At 50.8% G+C, this 20,716-nt stretch overlaps 1 protein-coding gene across 2 annotated transcripts in view; it reads left to right on the forward strand.

Annotated features, from left to right (window-relative positions):
- Positions 1–20,716, forward strand: part of SH3RF1 (SH3 domain containing ring finger 1) — a 138,640-nt gene that overhangs the window by 109,684 nt on the left and 8,240 nt on the right. The window contains exons 5-10 of one of the 2 annotated variants that reach the window (XM_047759740.1): positions 551–850; positions 2,990–3,100; positions 10,389–10,528; positions 11,437–11,607; positions 13,753–14,012; positions 14,927–15,258. In XM_047759740.1, coding sequence (XP_047615696.1) covers positions 551–850; positions 2,990–3,100; positions 10,389–10,528; positions 11,437–11,607; positions 13,753–14,012; positions 14,927–15,258 — 1,314 coding nt within the window. The remainder of the gene's footprint in view (positions 1–550; positions 851–2,989; positions 3,101–10,388; positions 10,529–11,436; positions 11,608–13,752; positions 14,013–14,926; positions 15,259–20,716) is intronic. The other variant, XM_047759741.1, reaches the window with a different exon arrangement.

Here is a 20,716-nt window from a genome sequence, read left to right on the forward strand (position 1 = left end):
CCTGCTGTACCTCTTCTCTGATTACTTTGAGCCAAAATAAATCTTCACTGGTTACTGGAAAGTTTAAAATTAGGTATTCTGAGGAGTTCTTGCCATGGCACAGTGGGTTAAGGATCCAACTGCAGCAGCTCAGGTCCTTGGGGAGGTACAGGTTCCATCCCCAGCCCGACACAGTGGGTTAAGGATCCAGCGTTGCCACAGCTGTGGTGTAGGTCACAGCTGCAGCTCAGATTTGATCCCTGACCCGGGAACTTCCATATGCCTCGAGTGCAGATATATAATAATAATAACATGAGGTAGTCTGAAGATTCTTGGGAAGAATGTCTTAAGCTTGTCTGTGATGTGTTGGATTGTTTGTTCTTGGTTTAGCATCTGCTGTGACACAGGCACAGGCCAACTCTGTATGGAGAGGGCATGTCAGTGGGGGGAGCGTGCACTTGCATACACAGACGCTGCAGCGGTGGTGCTTGGCTTCGATACAGGTGCATCAGGAATGCATGTCCCTGAGTCCTTGCCATCTGACCTTCTCATGTCCTCTGTCGATTTGCAGTTTAACTCAGCGGCCAAGCAGCTGATCGAGTGGGACCAGCCACCTGGGCCAGGAGTTGGAGCTGGGGAGGGCACCCCGGCTGCCCCCAGCAGCACGGCCCCCAAGCAGCCGGATGCCAAGAAGAACACCAAGAAACGCCACTCCTTCACCTCCCTGACCATGGCGAGCAAGGCGTCCCAGGCTGCCCAGCACCGCCACTCCATGGAGATCAGCCCTCCTGTCCTCATAAGCTCCAGCAACCCCACGGCTGCTGCTCGCATTGGCGAGCTGGCTGGGCTCTCCTGCAGTGCCCCCTCTCAGGTACCGCCCACCTCCCCCTCTGCTGCCGGGACACTGGGTAGCAATGGCAGTCTGTAGGAGCAGCAGTGCCCTGGGCACAGCGTCTCGTCTGTGGTGGAAACAGGGAGGAGACCCAGCGTGAGTGTGTCACCCAGAACCGCAAAGTCCTTTCCAAAGGGAAGAGCAGCACTTAGCACTGAAATGATGCTGCCAGCTGCAATTGGCCGCCACTTGCCTAGGCAGACCCTGCTCTCCGTTGAGGCGGGTGGTTTGCAGCTGCCTGCATCAGGGTGAGTTGCTGCCTTGTTTAGGCTTCTGGTCAAAGCACAGGAAGAAATGTGTAGTTTAAAGTAGAAACTGGCCTCGTATTTTCTTTAAGCTCATTAGTTCCTCATGACTTTGGATTGCCTTAAAAACAGCTCCACCTGATTCTCGTGATTGGGGCTATCAAGGTTCATTTGGCAAACATTTCTTATTATATAGGGTGCCTTATTATTAGATAGCTTCACTCCCCCACCCTTCCCAGGCGGGAAGGCACCGCAGCCCCAGGAGAGGGGTGAGCCCACAGCTGGCCACCTGCCTGCCTGCTCCAGACATTTCTTCAGGACTGGCCACCTCTGCCCATCACTTTAGCCGCCGGCTTCTGTATCCAGACATTCTCTGGGGACTTTGTCTCCTCCTTTGCCCGTGCTGAACTGGGGCCTGCAGGGTCCTCCCCATCCAGGGGCTGGGGGCAGAGACCCCAGCAGCCTCACAGGGCAGAGGTGCGACTGCCCATCTGAGTCCATGGGCTCATTGGAGCTCCTCATCCTGCCTCCATGTCCGGTCCTTGGGGAAACGCCAGGCACAGTGAGGTTCCTGCCCCAAAGATTCCAGATAATGGTGGACGCTTTGAATGGAGCTTCATTTATCCTCAAAGACAGACTTGTCTTTTCTGTAGTGCCAACTGGCAGATGTCCTTGGATTGGGTAAATAGCCAGAGGCCAGTAGGTTTATTCTGGGGTGGACAATCTGTGTGTGTCTCATTAGACATTGGATATAGACTGTGGTCTAGGGAGAGACAGATGCTGAGGTTGGGGGGAAGCCTCTGTGCTGCTGCCTTTGGATCTGCTTCCCTTCAGTCAGTGCTTGAGTACCAGGCACAGGTGTAATTTCAAAAGGATGTGGAACCCATGTGTCACCGGTTTATTTGTGAAAATAAACTGTGAGCTGTGATGCCCTTGGTGGGGCCTCACCCAGCAGGACATGAAAGTTCCTGCAGGCCCTCTGGGAGCAAATCTTTGAGCCTTCCTTTGTCCTGATAATCTTTTTCCTAATTATTGGGATTGAGGAAATGACTCAGGGATTAAGTTTTTGTTACAAGAAGCCCAGGGTTTTCGGTGTATCATTGTTTCTTGGGCTAGCAGCCACGTTCCTTTAGTAGAGCAGGAAAAATGTCCCATGTGTGCAGGAAGCCACACCGTACGTCTGCAGTCACCCCTGCGGTACAGCGGGAGTGAAGTTGATCCCATAACCGGACACAGGTGATGAAATGACCAAGTAACTCAGTTTCTTTCTAGTGAATTCATCTCAGGTAGAGTCATGGACAAGACACCTTTGAAAACAGCCAGTTTGACTAGATGTTGTTCCTTTAGAGGTTTTATAAAGAATTTCCTGCTCTCGGCTCTTCTGGGCAGCTGCATTTTAAGTATGTGTCCCCACTGAAAGGTACACATCACAAGAAATGACTCTGAAAATAGCACACATCCTAAGCCTTTCACATAGATTTACCGTGTTGGTAGGTAAGTGAGTGCTCAGGACCACCGACCTGATCGGGATCCCAGGAAGTTTTGGGGGGCGAATTGCGGACCAGGCCATTCACCTGAAGGGCCAGGTAGGTCCCGACATCACCCGAGTGAGGCAGGAAGGCCAGCAGCTGGGGAATTCTCTGTGGGAGACGTTGTCATGATCATGTTGATCCCATGACCGCCCAGCGTCTAACGCCAGTGGAGTAATCGGCAAATTTGGGCCGCATAAACGGAAAGGGGGTTCTGTCTTCCCCAGTAAGAGAAACTCCAGATTTTATGTGTTTAGCTGTGACCTGCCTTCCCAGGGCTCAGCTGGCCTGAGCTCTTGTATTAAGCGTGGTGTACTTTTTAGTAACTGTTCCTTCCTTGGCAGGTTCACATAAGTACCACCGGCTTGATTGTGACTCCACCCCCGAGCAGCCCGGTGACAACGGGCCCCTCGTTCACGTTCCCGTCGGAGGCTCCGTACCCGGCCGCCCTGGCAGTGAGTACTGTCCCTCTCGCCATGTCCCTCCTGGGTGTCACCACCCCCATCCCCTGCCGGGCTGGCCGCTCCACCTCCTGACTCGGCAGCTCATGCTTGCGCTTGCTGGGGATGGGGGGGGGGGAGTCTCTGTCTTTCACCCTCTGTTTGGGTTAACCTTACCAAAAAAATCAGAACATCTCAGGCCCGCCATCTCGCTCTTTTTTAACAGTGAAGGTTGGTGGCCTGAAGCTATTGGAAGAGATCCAAAAGAACTTGGATTTTTGTTCAAGTTCAGCCTGATTTTCCGAAGGTGTGACCTTTGCTTCTGCGGAGTCGCCACACGGGCTTATTTCTTAGAAAGATGCATTTACAAAATGCCGAGGAGACTGGGCTCCCAGAGGCGGAAGAGTTGGTCTTGGGTCACAAGATGTTGATTCCCACCTGTGTTAATAGTTTGCCTCTGGGTTCTTGGTCTCCTGGTGGTCACCTCGCCTCTGGGTTATTGGTCTTCTGGTGGTTGGCACAGTGGGGCCTCCTGGAGGCGGCAGGGGTGGTTTTCCTGAAAACCTCTCAGCCTGCAGGGTCTAAACACTGACTGCTCTAAACATCCTACCGCAGAAATTAATGGCAGGAGTGGGGGCAGCCCAGAGAGATAGAAGGAACACTGCGGGAGAACACTGAAAGGGCAGAGAAGAGATGCACCCTCAGCTAGTGAAGGACCATGGTTCACATCCTGGGCCCTGAGCTTGCAGTTGGATGGCTAGGAACCAGCATCTCTCATCCAGGCCAGATCCCATGACACCTTCAGACTGTTTCTCCCAGTCCCCAGCTGGGTGAGGCTAGAAAAGGTCATTAAATGCCATCTTCCCAGAGGACCCCGCCCCTGTAGACCCCCGCCCTGGTCTCCCCAGAATCCCATCTGGTTGTGGTGACTTCAGAGAAAACAGTGTGACCGATGATGGGGGCGTAGCCTGGGTTGGAAGCCCAGCTCAGCCACTTACCTGCTGTGGGGCCGTGAGGTCACTCAGCCTCTCTGAGCCTCTGTGTCCCCAGCAAGCATATCTGCTTCAGGTGGTAGCGCCGCTTGGATCGCGAGGGCTGAGCGTCTGCCCCGTCCAGGGCTGTGGTGGGTATGGTGTGTTGCTGGTTTATCCTGCGAGCCGGGGAGTCCTGGCTCGTTAGGGTTTTCTCCACTGTCTGTACCAGGAATCCTGAGGCTTCTGGGGCGGGGGTGGGGGGGGTTGTTTTTAGCTGGCAGATGTGGGAAGTGCTGTAAAGATTGTATTTCCCTCTGCTGGGCTACTCAGAGCCACATCTGCACCCCTCCAGCTAGGACCTCACAGCATATGAGTCAGATTGTTGGCTCCATCTTGTCGCATTTTTCTTCTTTGCCTTTTGCCCCATTTTCCTTATTTTATACTTATTTTGTCTTGATACATTTTATGAGTAATTGAAAACTGACTTTGAAATAAGGTGAGATATAAATAAATGCAAGATTAGTACTTAGCTCGATTTAGATGTTTGAAAGCTTTTCATAGAGTTAAACATGTTATATATTTAAATGGTGGTTAACAAGCTCTGGTTAGAGGTTACAGTTGTTAATGTTTCTGAAACTTCTGAAACAAATATCACTTCCTTGATTGTACAGCTGTTTGTGGCGGGGAAGTTGCATTGATTCCTCTGGGGAGAAGATGAAAATTGGATAACTTTGATTGAAAGGTGGTTCTCCTGAGGTTCTCTTGGCCCTGGGGCTTTTGACCAGAGCCAAATCTCCCAGATTCCTGCCCTCCCACCCCAGAGAAGACCCTGTCTGTCCACTCTCCCTTCCCTCCCTCCCTCCCTCCTCCCTCCTTACTTCCCTCCCTCCCCCCTTTCCTCTGTCCTTCCTTCCCTACCCCCTCCCTGCCCCCTGCCCCTTCCCTCCTCCCTTCTTCCTTCTTTCCCCTTCCTACTCCAGTCCATTTCCAGATGACTACTTTGAGTGGGAAAATTCTCATTTGATTTCTTAAGGGGAAAAAAACCCTGACTTCTGGTCTTAGAAAAATTAATTTGTGGAAAAGATGTCAAGCTGGCTGTTTCGGCCCTTGTGGGCTGGCCGTCTCACAGTACAGTAAGTGGCCAGTTGCCCTCGCTGGGGTGTGGCTCCAGGGCAAATCAATGGGACAGGTCATGAGAGAGTGTGAATACACAAAAATTAATTTATGTTCCACCATTTCATCCTGAGATTATATGAGAAAGCCTGCATGTTCAGAAGAGGGTGGTTCATTAGCGCTGTGGCTGCTGTGCCAGTTCCATCTAATGCAAAACAAATTATGAACAGACCTGTCATCCCAGGAGGTATCTGGATCTCTAAGTCCCTGGCAGGTTTAATGTCCGGTTTAAGTGGGGAAATCTCAGTAACACATGTCCTCTGTGTCTTCCATCAGTCTGCCAAGTATCTTATCAAAAACTTGAAACATCTCCCAAGACTTTGAGCAAGATCACAGCAAGCGTAGGCAGCACAATGAGAAGGAGACCGTGCTTTTCCCGGCATGGATTTTAGGTGGTGGGTGCCACTGCTAGACTAGGAAATGAATGTTATTTATCCACCTTCTTAATAAGTTGAGGCCTTTTCATCTTTTATTCATATTGTCTCACACAATAGTTAAAATGTTAACTGTCTGGATTTCCTGTTGTGGCTCAGCGGTAATGAACCCAACTGGTATACACAGGGACGCAGGTTCGACCCCTGGCCCTGCCATTTCTGTGTGTGCGTGTGTGTGTGTGTGTTTGTTGTGTATATCTGTGTATGTGTTGCATGTGTTGTCTTAGTTTGTATATCTGTGTGTTTGTGTGTTTTGTGTGTCATGTCTATGTGTGTATATCTCTGTGTGTTGTGTGTATGGCTATGTGTCTGTGTGTGTCTATGTGTATGTTGTGTGTGTGTACTTCAAGAGTTTAATGATGTCAGGCTCTCGGAATAGCCAGGAGTGATTAGACATTGCAGCCCATATGGGAGGCTGGGGAGAGTCTGGAATGGGGAATGGGATCAGGACCTCCCAGCTCAGTGGCTGGAGGGGCAGACATCCAACCTTTAGAATTGGCTGGGGTTCTGAAAACCAGGATGGGGGCAGGACGTGGCCAGTTCATGATGACCACGGAAAATGGCTCTGGCGTCTCAGGCCAAAGGCGCCAGCGAAGGCACTTCCACACTATATGGTGGGAACTGCACCACACAGGGGGCAGTGGCACCGCCTCAGTGAACAGATGCATCTGTCCTCAGGTCTAATGCGGAGCAAAACACCTCCCGTCAGTGAGAGAAATCCCACCCCCAGAGAGGTTGTTTAAATAGCAAACTCTTTACATCTCATCTTTACACACCATCTTCTAAGCACCTATTTCTAGCATTTTAAAAATATACTAAAATTTTTCTCACTTTGTCATAACTGTGCCCGCAACTGACTGGCTTAATTCCAGGGAGTGAGTGTCCAGATGAGATGAAAAACTCACCGTTTTCCATCTTAATTTTACTTAATGCTGACGCCTGAGTTTTTGGTTTGTTTGTTTTTTTGTTTGTTTCGGCTGTGCCCACAGCATATGGAAGTTCCCAGGCCAGGGATCATATCAGAACCATAGCTGCAGCCTGTGCCACAACTGTGCCAGGATCCTTAACACACTGTGCCAGGTGGGGAACCAAACCAGCACCTCCAGAGACAAGCTGGATCTTTAACCCGCTGTGCCACGGCAGAAACTCCCCAGAGGTTTTGTTTTTTGTTTTTTGTTTTTTGTTTGTTTTTTGTGTTTTTTTAATGTGCAATAGTTTCATTATTTTATTTATTTATTTATTTATTTAATTTTTTTTAATTTTCCCACTGTACAGCAAGGGGGTCAGGTTATCCTTACATGTATACATTACAGTTACATTTTTTCCCCCAGCCTTTCTTCTGTTGCAACATGAGTATCTAGACAAAGTTCTCAATGCTATTCAGCAGGATCTCCTTGTAAATCTATTCTAAATTGTGTCTGATAAGCCCAAGCTCCCGATCCCTCCCACTCCCCAGAGGTTTTTAAATCACAAATAGTGCTTCCATTTTTCTGCTTCCTACTCATTGTCATTTTAAAAAGGCAAATTACTTAAATAACTGCACCTACATGGCTTGTGTGTGAACGTGGACAGTGATGCTACTGGGGTAGGTGGTACCCTGGCCCGAGGGGCTTGACCAGCAGCCCCTCCCACTGTCCGCTTGTTGGCCATGTCCCTGCGCCTGAGTCCACACCACAGACGGACCCTTCAGAGAGGTGGTTTGGGGGGTTGAAAGTGGGTTCATTGGAAATTGGCCGCTTAGAAAGCAGTGATGTTGGGGTTGGGGATGACAAATGGGCTTTGCTCAGAGGACCTGGAAGTCTGTCCTGGCAGCCACTTTTTGGCCCCAGGAGGTGAGGAGATGCACTCATAAAGGACAGTAAGAAGGAACGTGGACCCTTGACTGTGAGAAGCCCAGACCCCAAGCAGAGCTCTTTGGTCAGTGGCCTGTGGTCATCCATGGCTAGGACCCCCATGGAGGCTTGGCAGCCAGGCACCCTGGGCTGGTGGCAGGAAGTGGGTAGGTCACAGCATACCCTGGAACGTTCACTCACTGTCCACGAGCAGACGTGGCCCATTGGTGATCTGGAACTGCCCACTCAGAGGACACCTTTCCCTTAGAAAAAACCTGAGGGCGTTCCTTGGGCTCAGCCAGGGTTGGAATCTGTGTGTTTCTGACCTCAAAGCCTGTGCTGCCTCCACGGGCAAGGCTGCTTCTTTCAAGATCAGCAGGTCAGGGACAGAGGCTGGACATGGGTCCTGACCATCTCCATCAGCAGAGCACCAACCCCTGGTTTAAAAAGGATGTTCAGAGATCATCCTCCTCACCTTCAGATCATTGGCCCCTGCCAGTGACGGGGTCTGGATCTGCGGACACATGAGCAGAAGCTTGTCTCAGTGGCCCAGTGGCCGTGGGGCCAATATCCAGCCCCCTGCATCAGCCCTGGAGCCCAGGCATAGCCGCCCACCACTGGCCCTTCCCCTGCTCAGCCCCGGGACCCCATCTCAGCCCTGCATCCTCAGCACATGCGTCTAGTGAGAGTGATACCAAGCAGGTGCCTGGTTCTGAACATTAAGTGAACAGACTATCAGAACCATGTGTGCCCAGTGCTCCCAACAGCTCTGAAGACTTTTTTGCTGTTGGTGGAATGCCGGCCTCCAGTGCCTGGCTGGCTGCAGGTGGCCCAGGCGAGGGGCAGGCCACAGTTTCCCTGGTCCCACAGGACAGCACCCAGCACTTCCTCCACATAATCCATGGCTTATTCCAGTGTAGGTTCCTGGGGTGACCACAGAGCTTCCTGGTCTGAGCATCCCTAGATTTGCCGGGACCCCGACCTCTGATCAGCCCCCCAGGAGCCACGTGGGGGAAGCTGTGTGTCCTCTGTAGTGTCTGTGTGTTTCTGCCCCACAAACACATACACGCCTGCCACCCACACCCACACCTTTACCTGGAGATACGCAGCCCAGTGTGGGAGAGAAATCTGCCCGGTTTAACTGAAGACCGTTTGTTAGACAGACCTGCGTTTTTTCTCTTGAGCACAAGCTCTGGGCTCTTGCAGGAATCCTCCTTTACGCCAGGTCTGCAATGCATCCTGACTTACACTTTATAAAAGTAACCAACACCAAACGTTTCCTTCCTTTCTGTTGTAACTAAGAGGTGTTACATTTTGTTAATGCAGTGTGACCTGTGTTCTTATCAGGTCCATAGATTTTCTTTTCTTTTTTGGCCTTTTTCTTTGTGGGACCAATTGAGTACAGCTCCTGAGTCACTCATGTTAGGGTCCAGCAACATTTCCCGCCCCTTCTTTCCATTGGGGTCCCACCTGGACAGCCCCGTGGGGCTTGGCTCTGTTCTGAGTGATTTCCAGGGGCGGCTAGCCTGGGTCCCTCTGGCCCCATCTGTCCCCCTGCCGTTGCACGGCCACAGCTGAGGTAGGCTTTGGGCAAGTGCAGCAGAGATGTCCTGCAGTCTCCTGGCCAGGCCCCTGTATGTCATCGCCCAGAAAGTGCCCTGGTCCTGTGCACTGCCTGTTCTACCAGGAGTGTTTTTATTCCTGTCCACTGTGTCCCCAGAGACAAGCAGCACACGTGCTCAGTGTTCTCCTGGTGAGAGGTCATGAGCGCTCCAGGCCCTGTGTATGCCACCTGGAGCAGTCCTGGGTCACAGCGTGGCCAGTTCTGCTGCCTGCCCCTCGTTGGGAGCCCTGCAGCTCCAAAGTCGAAAAATTTAATGTGTGAAATAGCTGCCACATGTGTCTAGAAATCTGAAATTTTCTCCTCAGTTTACTGTGTTTCTGGAACTGTGTCCATTAACAGGCAAAGTAAATGTTGATGAGACTCAAATTTTCATCCTGAAAAATAGAATGTTCCCTGTGTGCAGGAACCACTGGGCTGTTCCCTGTGCTGAGTGAAGAAGCCACACGCACGTTCCAGGCTGCACTCTTTAGCCTCCTGTTTCTCCTCTGATTCTGCTTTTACACTGAGTGATTCAGTGATTTGGGGAGGGCATGGCAGGGGCTCAGGCCAGTCTTTGTGTGCCTGTTTTCCCAGGAGTTTCAGTATCCAGACCCTAAAGAATTATCCAGGGTTTCTGGATCCAAAGGTAACAATTGCTCCATTGATTGTAAAGAGGAGCCAGCAGCTGTTCGTGGTGCACTTGTTAAAGATTACCGGCCCTGATAGTCCTAAATTTCAAAAGCTGGCAAAGCTAAGAAAAGAGTAAACAAAAGCAGCAACAATGGCCCAGTGACTGACTGGCTCACGGTAGTTTGTGGTTTGGGGAGAGTAGGCATCAAAGGCAATGTTCCCTTGTAGGAGTGGCTTGCCAAATTGTTTTCTGTTGTGTTCAAGCTCTGGGTGGCAGAAACAATCACAAAATAATTCCTCGCAAGCAATGTGACGTTCTAGCTGCCCCCTCAAAAGGCATTTGGATCCTTGTCCTAGTTTGTACTTAAAAGCGCCGTTAATCTTAAAATTATATGCAACTGTGTCATTTTTTCTTTCCCTCCTCTTAGTGTGATTACTTACCTGTTGGATCAAAGGGTTGCTATGGCTCTCAGATCTGCAAAGAGAACAAGAGAGTCTTTTAAAACAAGGCTTTTGCACAGAGCGGCTGGCTCTGCTCTATGTGGGTTCCACCCACGTCTTTTTCCCGTGGATTTCTGATTCCCTTGCCCACCCGCCTGCCTGCTGTAAAGGATGTAAATAAATCATTGTTCCTTCCTTTCCTCTCTCTCCTTCCAGACTATGAACCCTCCTCTCCCCCCACCTCCACTCCAGGCAGCCTCCCCCGCTGGCGCTGCTGCAGCCGGAATGGGCCCCAGGCCTGCTGCCGGACCCTGCGACCAGACCACGCACTCACGGCCGCAGACCCGCCCCAGTGTGTAAGTGCAGCCTCATTTATGGTGGTGATATTGAGCTTGGATGGCAGAGGTGGGGACACCTTTCTGGGCTGAGCTGGCGGCTGGCCAGCCTGCCGTGTGCCCCATCATGCTCATAATTAGGAATGGGAACAACGTGGGTCTGAGGATGAGCCTTGGGCAGGTGCTGCTGAGATGGGCCTTCTCCGCCTTCCTCTGTGACTGCTGTTTACCTTCATCCCTCGCTAAGGATGCTTGCGGCTAGGAGGGACCTGCTGGGGCCACACCAGCAAAATGTACAAGTGAAGGGTTGTCAGTCCCCAGCAGTGAGTCTCCAGGGAATCCTGCCTGTCCCGCTCAGTTTCCCCGAGGCCAACAGCAGCTCCCTGTTTGAGCCCTTCCTGAGTGGACCATTGATTGTCCAAGACACAGTTTGGGCCTGGTTCCTGCTGCCCATTGGGTTTCCGCGGGTTGACGACAGTCACCTTGCACCAGGGGCTGTTGGACTTTCTTTGCCTTTGACTCCTTCAGACTCAGTTTCCCCCCAGCCAAGCACAGAAGGCAGGTGCAGCTCATCCTGCGGGGTTTCAGAGCACATGTCCCAAGTCCAACGAGGCCCATCGGAAGGGCTAGACTGTCCCAGTGGGCACTAATGCCCAAGGCAGTCTTGCACTCTGGCAAGCCACATGAATTCCCTCTCACCTACTGGTACCATTGGGCGGGATCGGGAGGAGTGGGTGGGCGCTTTGGGATCAGGAGGCTCCGCCTTTATAACGGCAGGTCAGTGGACAGCTGCCAAGGCTGCTCACAGGTTAAAGGAGTAGACTTTCTGATGGAATAAGACATTCAAGACTTTGTGCCAAAGAAGAGTGTTGGGCATCTTGGGGTTTGTATGGTCCTCAGCTTGAAAACAAGGCTTTTTTCTCTGCCAGGTACGTGGCTGTCTATCCTTACACCCCCCGGAAAGAGGATGAGCTGGAGCTGAGAAAGGGCGAGATGTTTCTGGTCTTCGAGCGCTGTCAGGACGGCTGGTTCAAGGGCACATCGATGCACACGAGCAGGATAGGGGTCTTCCCTGGCAACTACGTGGCCCCCCTGGCCAGGTGAGCCTTTGAACGAGGGGCGCAGCGTTCTCAGTGAGAAGCTCTGTTCTCCCCTGTAACTTTTAGCCAATCCCACACTCCTTCCCACATTCTTATTGCTTTCTCCACAGCCAGCATTTTACTACAACTTCTGTATTTGCCCAAATCCCTTCCCTCTCTCAAATTCTTCGCTCACTCTTCACATGGATCTATGTGAAATTGTAGGTTTCTCCCAATAAATGTACTGGGTTTTAAGTTATTTAAGTTACATGTGAGAAGATTCAAATCCACCATTTTCAATATTCTTCTGCTAGAAAATAAACATGCAATGTGTAAGCCAGAATGATACTAATACTTACATGCTTATATAACACTTATGAAATGCCAGGCAAGCAGATTTCCAAATGCATTACACATATTACTCCAAGTCCTTAGAGAGTTTGCTATTCCCCCGCCTGACAGGCAAGCCTAGAGATGGAGAGATAAATAACTCATCTGAGGTCACCAGGTGGGGAAGTGCTGAAAGCCTGGTGCTGGCCCTGTATTTAGTCCAATAGCTTGGCGATCATGTCTGAATTCTCACACTGATTTTCTGTAATGTAAACAGAGATGAAATTCCTTAGATAGGACATAGATGCTTCACCCTTCTCAGTCCAGGGCGAGTTCGCTCCCCAGGAGAGTTTGGCAAAGTCTAGACACATTTTTGAAGGTTACCATGGGGGAGGGGGGTGCTCTTGGCCTCCAGTGCATAGATCCCGTGGACGCTGCAGGAGACCCCTGCAGGGCACGGTACAGCCTTCACAGGATGGAGTCATCTGGCGCCAAGTATCACCAAGTTTGAGAAGGCTTGTTAGAGGGCAGTAGGAAGCAGGAGCTTTAGGGGTATAGATATGTTCTTTATTTAAAGGTAGTACATGCTCTGGGCTCTGAGAAAGGTAGCTTTGGAACAAATGAAGTGACCTGTTTGGCATCTGCCTTGAGGAATCCCTAGTTCTTGGCCAATGGGCTCCTCATAAATGGTCCAGGCTTAACTGTGTTCAGTCATTTCTCAAAGCCCCTGATTTTAACTAAATGGCTTAATGAACTGACATGTTGTCAGCTGTTGGCCTTGATTTATAGGTTGGCCAGCAGCCTAATCAAATGAAAATCACGCTTGCTGCAGATGGCGACAGAATGTTAGCTTTCATTTGACTTGCAGATTTTTAGTCCATATAAACCTTCTTTTCCATATATGTTAAAGTCTGCATTCATGATCCAGAAGATGGCAAATAGATCCTCCCTGGTGGGAACAAAACACACAAACAGAAAGCCACCAAAACTAAGGGAAGTAAAGCAAACCAAACAACAACTAAAAAAACAAGTTACTGAAGGAAAACTTTTTTTATAAGATTCAAATTTATTAAACCTTCCTGGAGAGATACTTACCATAAATTCTCTGTTATTCCACACGGTAAATAATAAGCTTCAAGTCAATGAAGTATTATTCTATTTGGTAGAAAGGTACTATATATAGGATTGTTTAAATGAATTTAGGATATATTAAAAAATATGTCACCAAAAACTATACTGATCCTATTTTAATTAAATTCAATCAGGACATATTTGTTTAGAGCTGGCTGTACCCCTGTAACTATGCACATATAAGAGAAATGGAATAGAACCAATGCCCACGGCCCTGCTTTCAGGAAGTATTTTAAGAAAGTGTTTAAGGAGTTCCCATTGTAGTGCAATGGGATCAGCAGCATTTCTGGGGATGCAGGTTTGATCCCCGGGCCAGCACAGTGGGTTAAGGATCCAGTGTTGCTGCAGCTGAGGCCTAGGTTGCCAGTGTGGCTCAGATCTGATCTCTGGCCCAAAACTTCGTATGTTGCACAGTGGCCAAAAAGGGGAAAAAAAAGTTTTAAATAAGGAGTATTTAGTTAAAGACTTTACTAAAAAATAAGGAATTTACTGAAAAATAACAGATGACATTTTGAATCAGGGGTGACAGGAGGAAGGAGGCCTGAAACAGGAGATTCCACAGGTCTGAGGCCTGGGCCTTAGGCAGGCTTCTTGGAATGATGGGGGTGAAGCAGAATTGAGTTTAAGATGGGTCGAGAGAACCAGAAGGGACATTCCAGGATTGTGTACACCTTTTGCTGATGGACTGGGCTTCTGTCTTGGCAGGGCAGTGACCACTGCTTCCCAAGGGAAAGTCCCCATGTCTCCCGCTGGGCAGACTGGTCGGGGGGCGAGCTCGGTCAGCCCTTCCACCACGGGAGGGCCTGCCCAGAAACCCCCGGGGAATGGCATGGCCGGCGGTCCCAGCGTGGTCCCCACCGCCGTGGTATCAGCAGCTCACATCCAGACGAGCCCCCAGGCCAAAGTCCTGCTGCACATGTCTGGACAGATGACCGTCAACCAGGCACGCAGTGCTGTGAGGACAGGTATGGAGGGGGCCGGACCATTGTCAGACCTTTGAGAACAGATGCTGAGAAGGGCAGGCGGAATATAAAAATGATGAGTGACGTTAGGAATCAAGGCAGGCCCAGGTAGTCATGGCCACTGTACACCTGCCCAGCTTGTGAACTTGAGCCTGATCTGCAGATGGAAAGTCTGCAAGAAATTAGGCAGATCCTAAGACTGTCAATAGTGCTTGAAAATAAGACTTCCATGGTCCAGGTCATGTGGTCTGGAATCCTACTACTGCTGCAGCGGGACCCACCTCCACCTTGCCCGGTGGAGCCCCCTCTCAGACCCAAGACCCGAGTAGCCTTCTCTCTGCAGCACTGAAAGCCTACGAGAGTCTTGAGTGACAGTAGTGGAATAAACATGCTAAATTCTCTCAGAAAAAACCCAAAGAAGGGAAATGGTTAATGAGAAAAGGGAGACATTTATTTATTTATTTATTTATTTATTTATTTATTGGTTGTACCTACAGCATGAGGGAATTCCCAAACCCACACCACAGCTCTACCTGGAGCCACAGTGGTGACAATGCTACACCCTTAACCTCCTGAGCCACCAGGGAGCTCAGGGAATAATCTTTGAGAAGCCCTGGGGGCCAGTCTGACTTAACCCTGCAGAGCTGGGCTGGATCTGCTTCCAGAATTGGGAAGGCCGCCTGTGTCCCTGAAGGCCTGAATGTAGCCAAGCCCCTGGCCACTGCGCTGACTGGAGGGTGGATTTGGGGTCCTGAGGGACTGCACCCAGGGCTCTGCCAGGTTTTAGTGCTTCTAGGTCCCCGTGATGTTATTCATTGATTATCATTGCCATGAGTGCAGGGGTTGGAGGTGGGGAATGCATTTGTGAGAAGCCTGTGTCAAGAGTGGCACTGTTCTGTTCTCTCGTCACCTTCCAGTGTCTGCACACAGCCAGGAGCGCCCCACAGCAGCCGTGACACCCATCCAGGTTCAGAGCACCGCAGGCCCACACCCCCTGGCCTCGTCACAACCCCCCGCCCCCATGGCTCCCATGGTGATGCCGGGTCCCAGCGGCCTGGGCCGGGTCAGCACCCCACTGGCCTGCACTGCAGCTGCTGCCCTGGCCCCTCCAAGTGTCACTGCCACCTCTCTGGACACTGAGCCCAGCGGCCGCCCTGGGGCCACTCTGCCTGGGCTCCCCACATCTCCTGACAGCAGCTCGTCAGCCAGTGGGAGCATCTCAGCAGCCAAGCTGGACAAGGACGGCAAGGTGAACCTGTGGGCGGGTTGGGGGGGAATGGGCCTCTGGGGACACAGCCAAGGGGACCTCCTCACTCCTGCTCATGGGCGCCTCCCCCTCTGGCCCCTCCTCCCACCTCCTCCCTATCCTGAACTCTTCCCGTGTTCTCAGCTTTGCTTCTTGTTAACACTTCTGCAGAAATGTATTTAATAATGCGAAGGGGCTGGAGCTGCTGATCACAGGTGGTACTGGTGGATTTCTTGTTCCAACTCTACATTGGGTTATATGCCGCATGGATGGTTTTTTTCTCGACTTGAAATCTAGTGGGAGTTATCTTGTAATTTGATAGATCTTTTAAAAATCTCTCATTTGGGGAGTTCCTGTCGTGGCGCAGTGGTTAACGAATCCGACTAGGAACCATGAGGTTGAGGGTTCAGTCCCTGCCCTTGCTCAGTGGGTTAACGATCCGGCGTTGCCGTGAGCTGTGGTGTAGGTTGCAGACGCGGCTCGGATCCCGCGTTGCTGTGACTCTGGCGTAGGCCGGTGGCTACAGCTCCGATTAGACCCTTAGCCTGGGAACCTCCATATGCCGCAGGAGCGGCCCAAGAAATGGCAAAAAGACCAAAAAAAAAAAAAAATCTCTCATTTGGGCTAGAATTCCCTGGATCATATAAGTGGGAAGCTGTGTTTGAAAGACTAACCTCTGGTTGGTTCGGAAGTGAAGGGAATTGATGGTGAGTAAATGTGTGCAGAAAGAGCAGAGTATCAACAGACCAGGGCACTTGCGTTGTACTCAGCGCTTTCTGTCTGCCGTGCCTCTCCCCTAACTCCGTGGTTCCTCACCTTGCCTCTCCCTAAAGCTGTGGGGTCGTCATCAAGCCTTTCCCCAAAAGCTGTGGGGTCGTTACTGCACCTCTCCCTTAAAGGTGTGGGGTCATCACTGAGCCTTTCCCCTAAAGCTGTAGGGTCGTCACCGAGCTGTTCCCATAAAGCTGTGGCCAGGTTTGGGGAAGCTGTGGGGTCATCACCCAGTTCAGTGGTCGTGTGTGTTGCTCTAATTCAAAGGTCAGTAAACAGGGTTTTATAAGGAAATAGACTTTATAGCCTCATAAAAGGTTAATACTTAATTCTTGAGTTAACCTGGGATTTTTTAAAAGATCAGTATCTGTTCAGTGTTTATAATTAACTACATTAAACCTGTACACAAGCTGACGGGGTCAACGTGGTCAATATCTTTTCCGGTTGAGATGATAAGTCCGGAACCATGTGTCAGGGCCTGTCTTAGGGGAGCACAGACCCTGGCCCCAGGCCACCTGGGGAAGAAGTCACTGGGTGTCAGCCTGGAAGACCCTTGTCTGATGCCCCTCCCCATGATGCCCACACCCCGACCCCTGAAATCTGACTGTAGGTCATCTGGGCGGGCCCAGTACAATCACAAGGATCTTCTTGCAAGGGTGGCAGCAGGTTAGGGCTGCGGAGATGTGACATCAGAGGCAGAGAGCAGAGTGATGTGGGGAATGGCCGCACGCCAGGAAGTGCACGTGGCTCCTTGGATCTGGAGATGCCAAGGGAATGTGGTGTCCTTCCTGCGCCTCCAGGAGGAACCAGCCCTGCTGACACCTGGTTTTACCACGAAGTTTGTGGTGACTGGTTACAGCGGCAACTGATAAGGGCTGGAGGTTATCCCGCTGGGTCCCCATCCTTAATTAGTGGCTTGGACACCCTGTGGCCACAGGGGCCCTGGCTCCAGGGCGTTCACGCCACCTTCAGAAGGCTCCAACTCATTGAGTTTAGCCAGCGCACACACCTGTCTCCCTGTAACTTCAGACCCTCACTCTGCATTTTGAGGGGCTGCCTGGAAAATGATGGTGTCCTTTCTGTATGTCCCCTGGCAGTATTTTCTTTTTGAGAGGCTGCCTTGGAAAGTTTTTCCCTGTTCCTCCATCACAGAGTTCAAAGTGCCCCTTCCTGAATCTGCTGCCTCACTCAAGTGTTCCCAGGCCCGGGAACAAACTCTCCCATCGTTGTACACTCTGAGCTCCCATGATTCACATGACAAATGTCGCTGGGCCCCATCCTTCCATTGCTTTGCCAGGGCATCCTGGGGGAGCTGGGCAGGGGCCCGCTGCCATCTGAGCATCTCGCCCTCCCACGCAGACGTTCCACAGCTGCCCACCGTTTATGTCACAATGTCTACTCGCATGTGTCTCCTGAGAGCCTTGCTCGGCCTTGTGTCCTAAGTGAGCCTTTCAGTGAACAGGCTGTTCCAGGACCTCCCAGGTGGTCTGCGAGGTGCGCTGCTGTCATCTTGATGAAAAGAGGAAAGACCAAGCCCATCTTTAGCTAGTTGAGGTGGCCTCGATCGCAGGTTGACCGGGATCTGTCAGAGATGATCTGTTGCACTGCAGCTGTCATTTCCTGCAGATGCTGGGGTGGCTCAGCCTGTGCCCAGCAGCCGGCTGGTCTCTTGGTCCCAGTCTGCTCATCCATCCCCTCTCATCAGGTCCTTCCTTTCCATTCTCAAGATGACCTTCCCTCCCTCACACGTCCAAACCACCATCCACCCAAACAGCAGCTCTGCATCTTCTTGTTTCAAACGCGACTTTAGAACAATTCACCCTCACCATTTTTGGTCCTTAGCGTTTTTTGCAGGTTTAAGCTCACTCTGGTCTTCAGCCTTCCTGCTTTGCCACGGCTTTGATGCCTTCTTTCTGGGGGTCCCTCTCCTGATCTTTGCGGGGTCCTCTCAGCCACTCCCTGGGACATCTCATCTCATCAGGGCCCTCAGGTACCTCTGCATGTTTATCCTCTGGAGCAGTTTGCCTTGTGTGGTCAGAGCCTCATTCTGGAGAGCCCCCCATCCTGGGCGTTTCTGCTTCACCAGCTGGACCTACCCCTCCCCCCCCACACCCCACAACCTGGGCTTTGCCTTTCGGTCTGTGAGAGTCAGTTATTACCACCTAGTCAAGGAGAAGGTGGCCTTCCCTGGTTTCAGTCGGGACTTCCAGCCAGTGTCTTGGTTTTGATAGTTCCCTTGCTAGTTCCTTCTTCCTGTCTTTGTGTGATGGGCGCCAGCCGTGTACATCACCCCCCCCAGATGAGGGCTGGCCTCCCCCCTCTCTCCCTCTCTCTGACCAAGTGCTCTGTGTGGGCTCCTCCCTGGGGTGGGTCACTCCCTGTATACTAGGGGATGCTCCTTTTGAACGAGATGTTTTCTGGAAGTTCTCGCTCCTCAAGTCTCAAACCATGTTCTTGCCCCCAACATGAAATCTAGCGAACTCAAGCTGTGTTGTGTGGTTTGATAGAGGCGTCTGAAACTCACACCATTTATTTCCAGACATTATCTCCATTACTTCTTGTTTGCAATTCAGGGCCTTTCTACCACGGTTTTTCTTCTTTCTCTAAGATCCCCGATGTGTCTTGCAATTAGCTGTTTAACAACTTATTTGGATATTTTTCTAACTTCATACGCAGTTTAAAGGCTTCATTATTTGATCAGCTGATTTCCAGGCAAACGTATTTCTTGGTCCTTGTGAAATACTTACATGTGTGTGTATACATATGTTTTTATTGTTTTCTTATTATAAAATATTGGAGTTCCCATTGTGGCTCAGTGAAAACTTATCTGACTAGAATCCATGAGGAAGCAGGTTTGATCCCCAGCCTCGCCAAATGCGTTAAGGATCTGGTGTTGTAGTGAGCTGTGGTATAGGTTGCAGACTTGGCTTGGATCTGGCATTGCTGTGGCTGTGATGTAGGCCAGTGGCTATAGCTCAAATTCAACTGCTAGCCTGGGAACCTCCATGTGCCGTGGGTGCAGTTCTAAAAGACAAAAAAAAAAAAAAAAATTAACTATACATGTTTATTTAGAACTTAGAGAAAATCAAGATATCCAAGTAGGTTCAAAGAAAACCTGCTCTGTACCAAAATACAACAAATATTATTTTGGTATATTAAACCATATATTATCCAGAAAATAAAAATATTTTTTTATCTCCCTTGTGGCTCAGTGGGTTAAGGATCTAGTGTTGTTACTGTTGCAGTTCCAGTTGCTGCTGTGGCATGGGTTCAACCCCTGGCCTTGGAAGTTCCATATGCCACAAGTGTGGCTATATGTGTGTGTGTGTGTGTGTGTATACATATATATGCAAATATCTATATTTTTTTTAGCACCAATGATGTAATTAATGTTTCATATATGCTCTAAACTCTGTTAAAAGATAAACTGAGGCATATAAAAATTTTAAGAATTTATTTGAACCACACTGTATGCAAACCAGATGACTCCACAGTGGGAGGGGTCAGGAGACACCACCACAGAGCTGGGGGGCAAGGTTTTTATAGGAAGACCCAGGAGCAAAGCCAGGCAGTTCTGTGATTGGCCACAGCCTCAGTGGCGCCTTACTTGGGGAAGGCCAGCATCTGTCTGTCCCAGGTATGGGCTTCTTAGCCCGGAGGCGTCTTCAGGGGGGCCAGTTTGCTTACTCAGCTGCCATTTTAGAGCCGCCTTGTCTGATGGCCTCTACTTCAAGCCTGATGGTTTCATACCCTTTGCTGTGGTAACCTCAGGCCAGGAAAGGAGAATAACGGAGCTCTGTCACCCCCTCTTCCTATCTCTCTCAGCCCCCTGCCGCTGCCCCTTCCTGGTCCTACAGGTGCTGGCCCAACCTTCCCCACGCGGTCCTTTGTTCCCAAGTCCCCAAGCCCACCGGCCGAAGGGCTGCTCCCCAGGCTGTCTGTGCTGTGCTGGAATCTTCCTGGGAGATGACTTCCCTCCATGGGCACGCCCAACACCTCACCCCCGCCCCAGACCCTCACCACTCCCCCTGTGGCTTGGTCGCTCCCCAGGTGCTGGCGCCATGCCCCTGCCCCTGTCCTTGGTTTCTTTTTTTCTTTTTTTTGCCTTTTCTAGGGCCGCTCCTGCGGTGGCATATGGAGGTTCCCAGGCTAGGGGTCAAATCGGAGCTGTAGCCGCTGACCTACGCCAGAGCCACAGCAACGCAGGATCCAAGCCGCGTCTGCAACCTACCCCACAGTTCACAGCAACGCTGGATCCTTAACCCACTGAGCAAGGCCAGGGATCGAACCCACAACCTTATGGTTCCTAGTCGGATTCATTAACCACTGAGGCATGACGAGAACTCCTGTCCTTCGTTTCTTAAGCAGAGCTCCTGTTGAGGGTTTTCGGTTCAACCACATCTCTGCCAGGAGGGTGTCCATGTCTTGGTGCAGGCTTACTGTTGCAGGGTTTATATCTGGTGCTCAGTGAGCACTTGTTAAGAGATTATCAGTGGTCGATGGTGTGGATTGCGTTTCTGAGATGCCTCAGCCACGAGCAGTGACTCCGATCATTGGGATCGGAGGACGGAGACTCTTGAAGACTGTCTCTCACTCTGATCCCTGTGCACCTGAGGGCAAGGTGGGGTACAGATAATGGAGAGCTGTTCAAATGAAGCACATTTCTGCCTGGAAGGAGCTCTGACTTGGT

Source organism: Phacochoerus africanus, chromosome 15 (genome assembly GCF_016906955.1).
Source record: "Phacochoerus africanus isolate WHEZ1 chromosome 15, ROS_Pafr_v1, whole genome shotgun sequence".
NCBI classification, from domain to species: domain Eukaryota; kingdom Metazoa; phylum Chordata; class Mammalia; order Artiodactyla; family Suidae; genus Phacochoerus; species Phacochoerus africanus.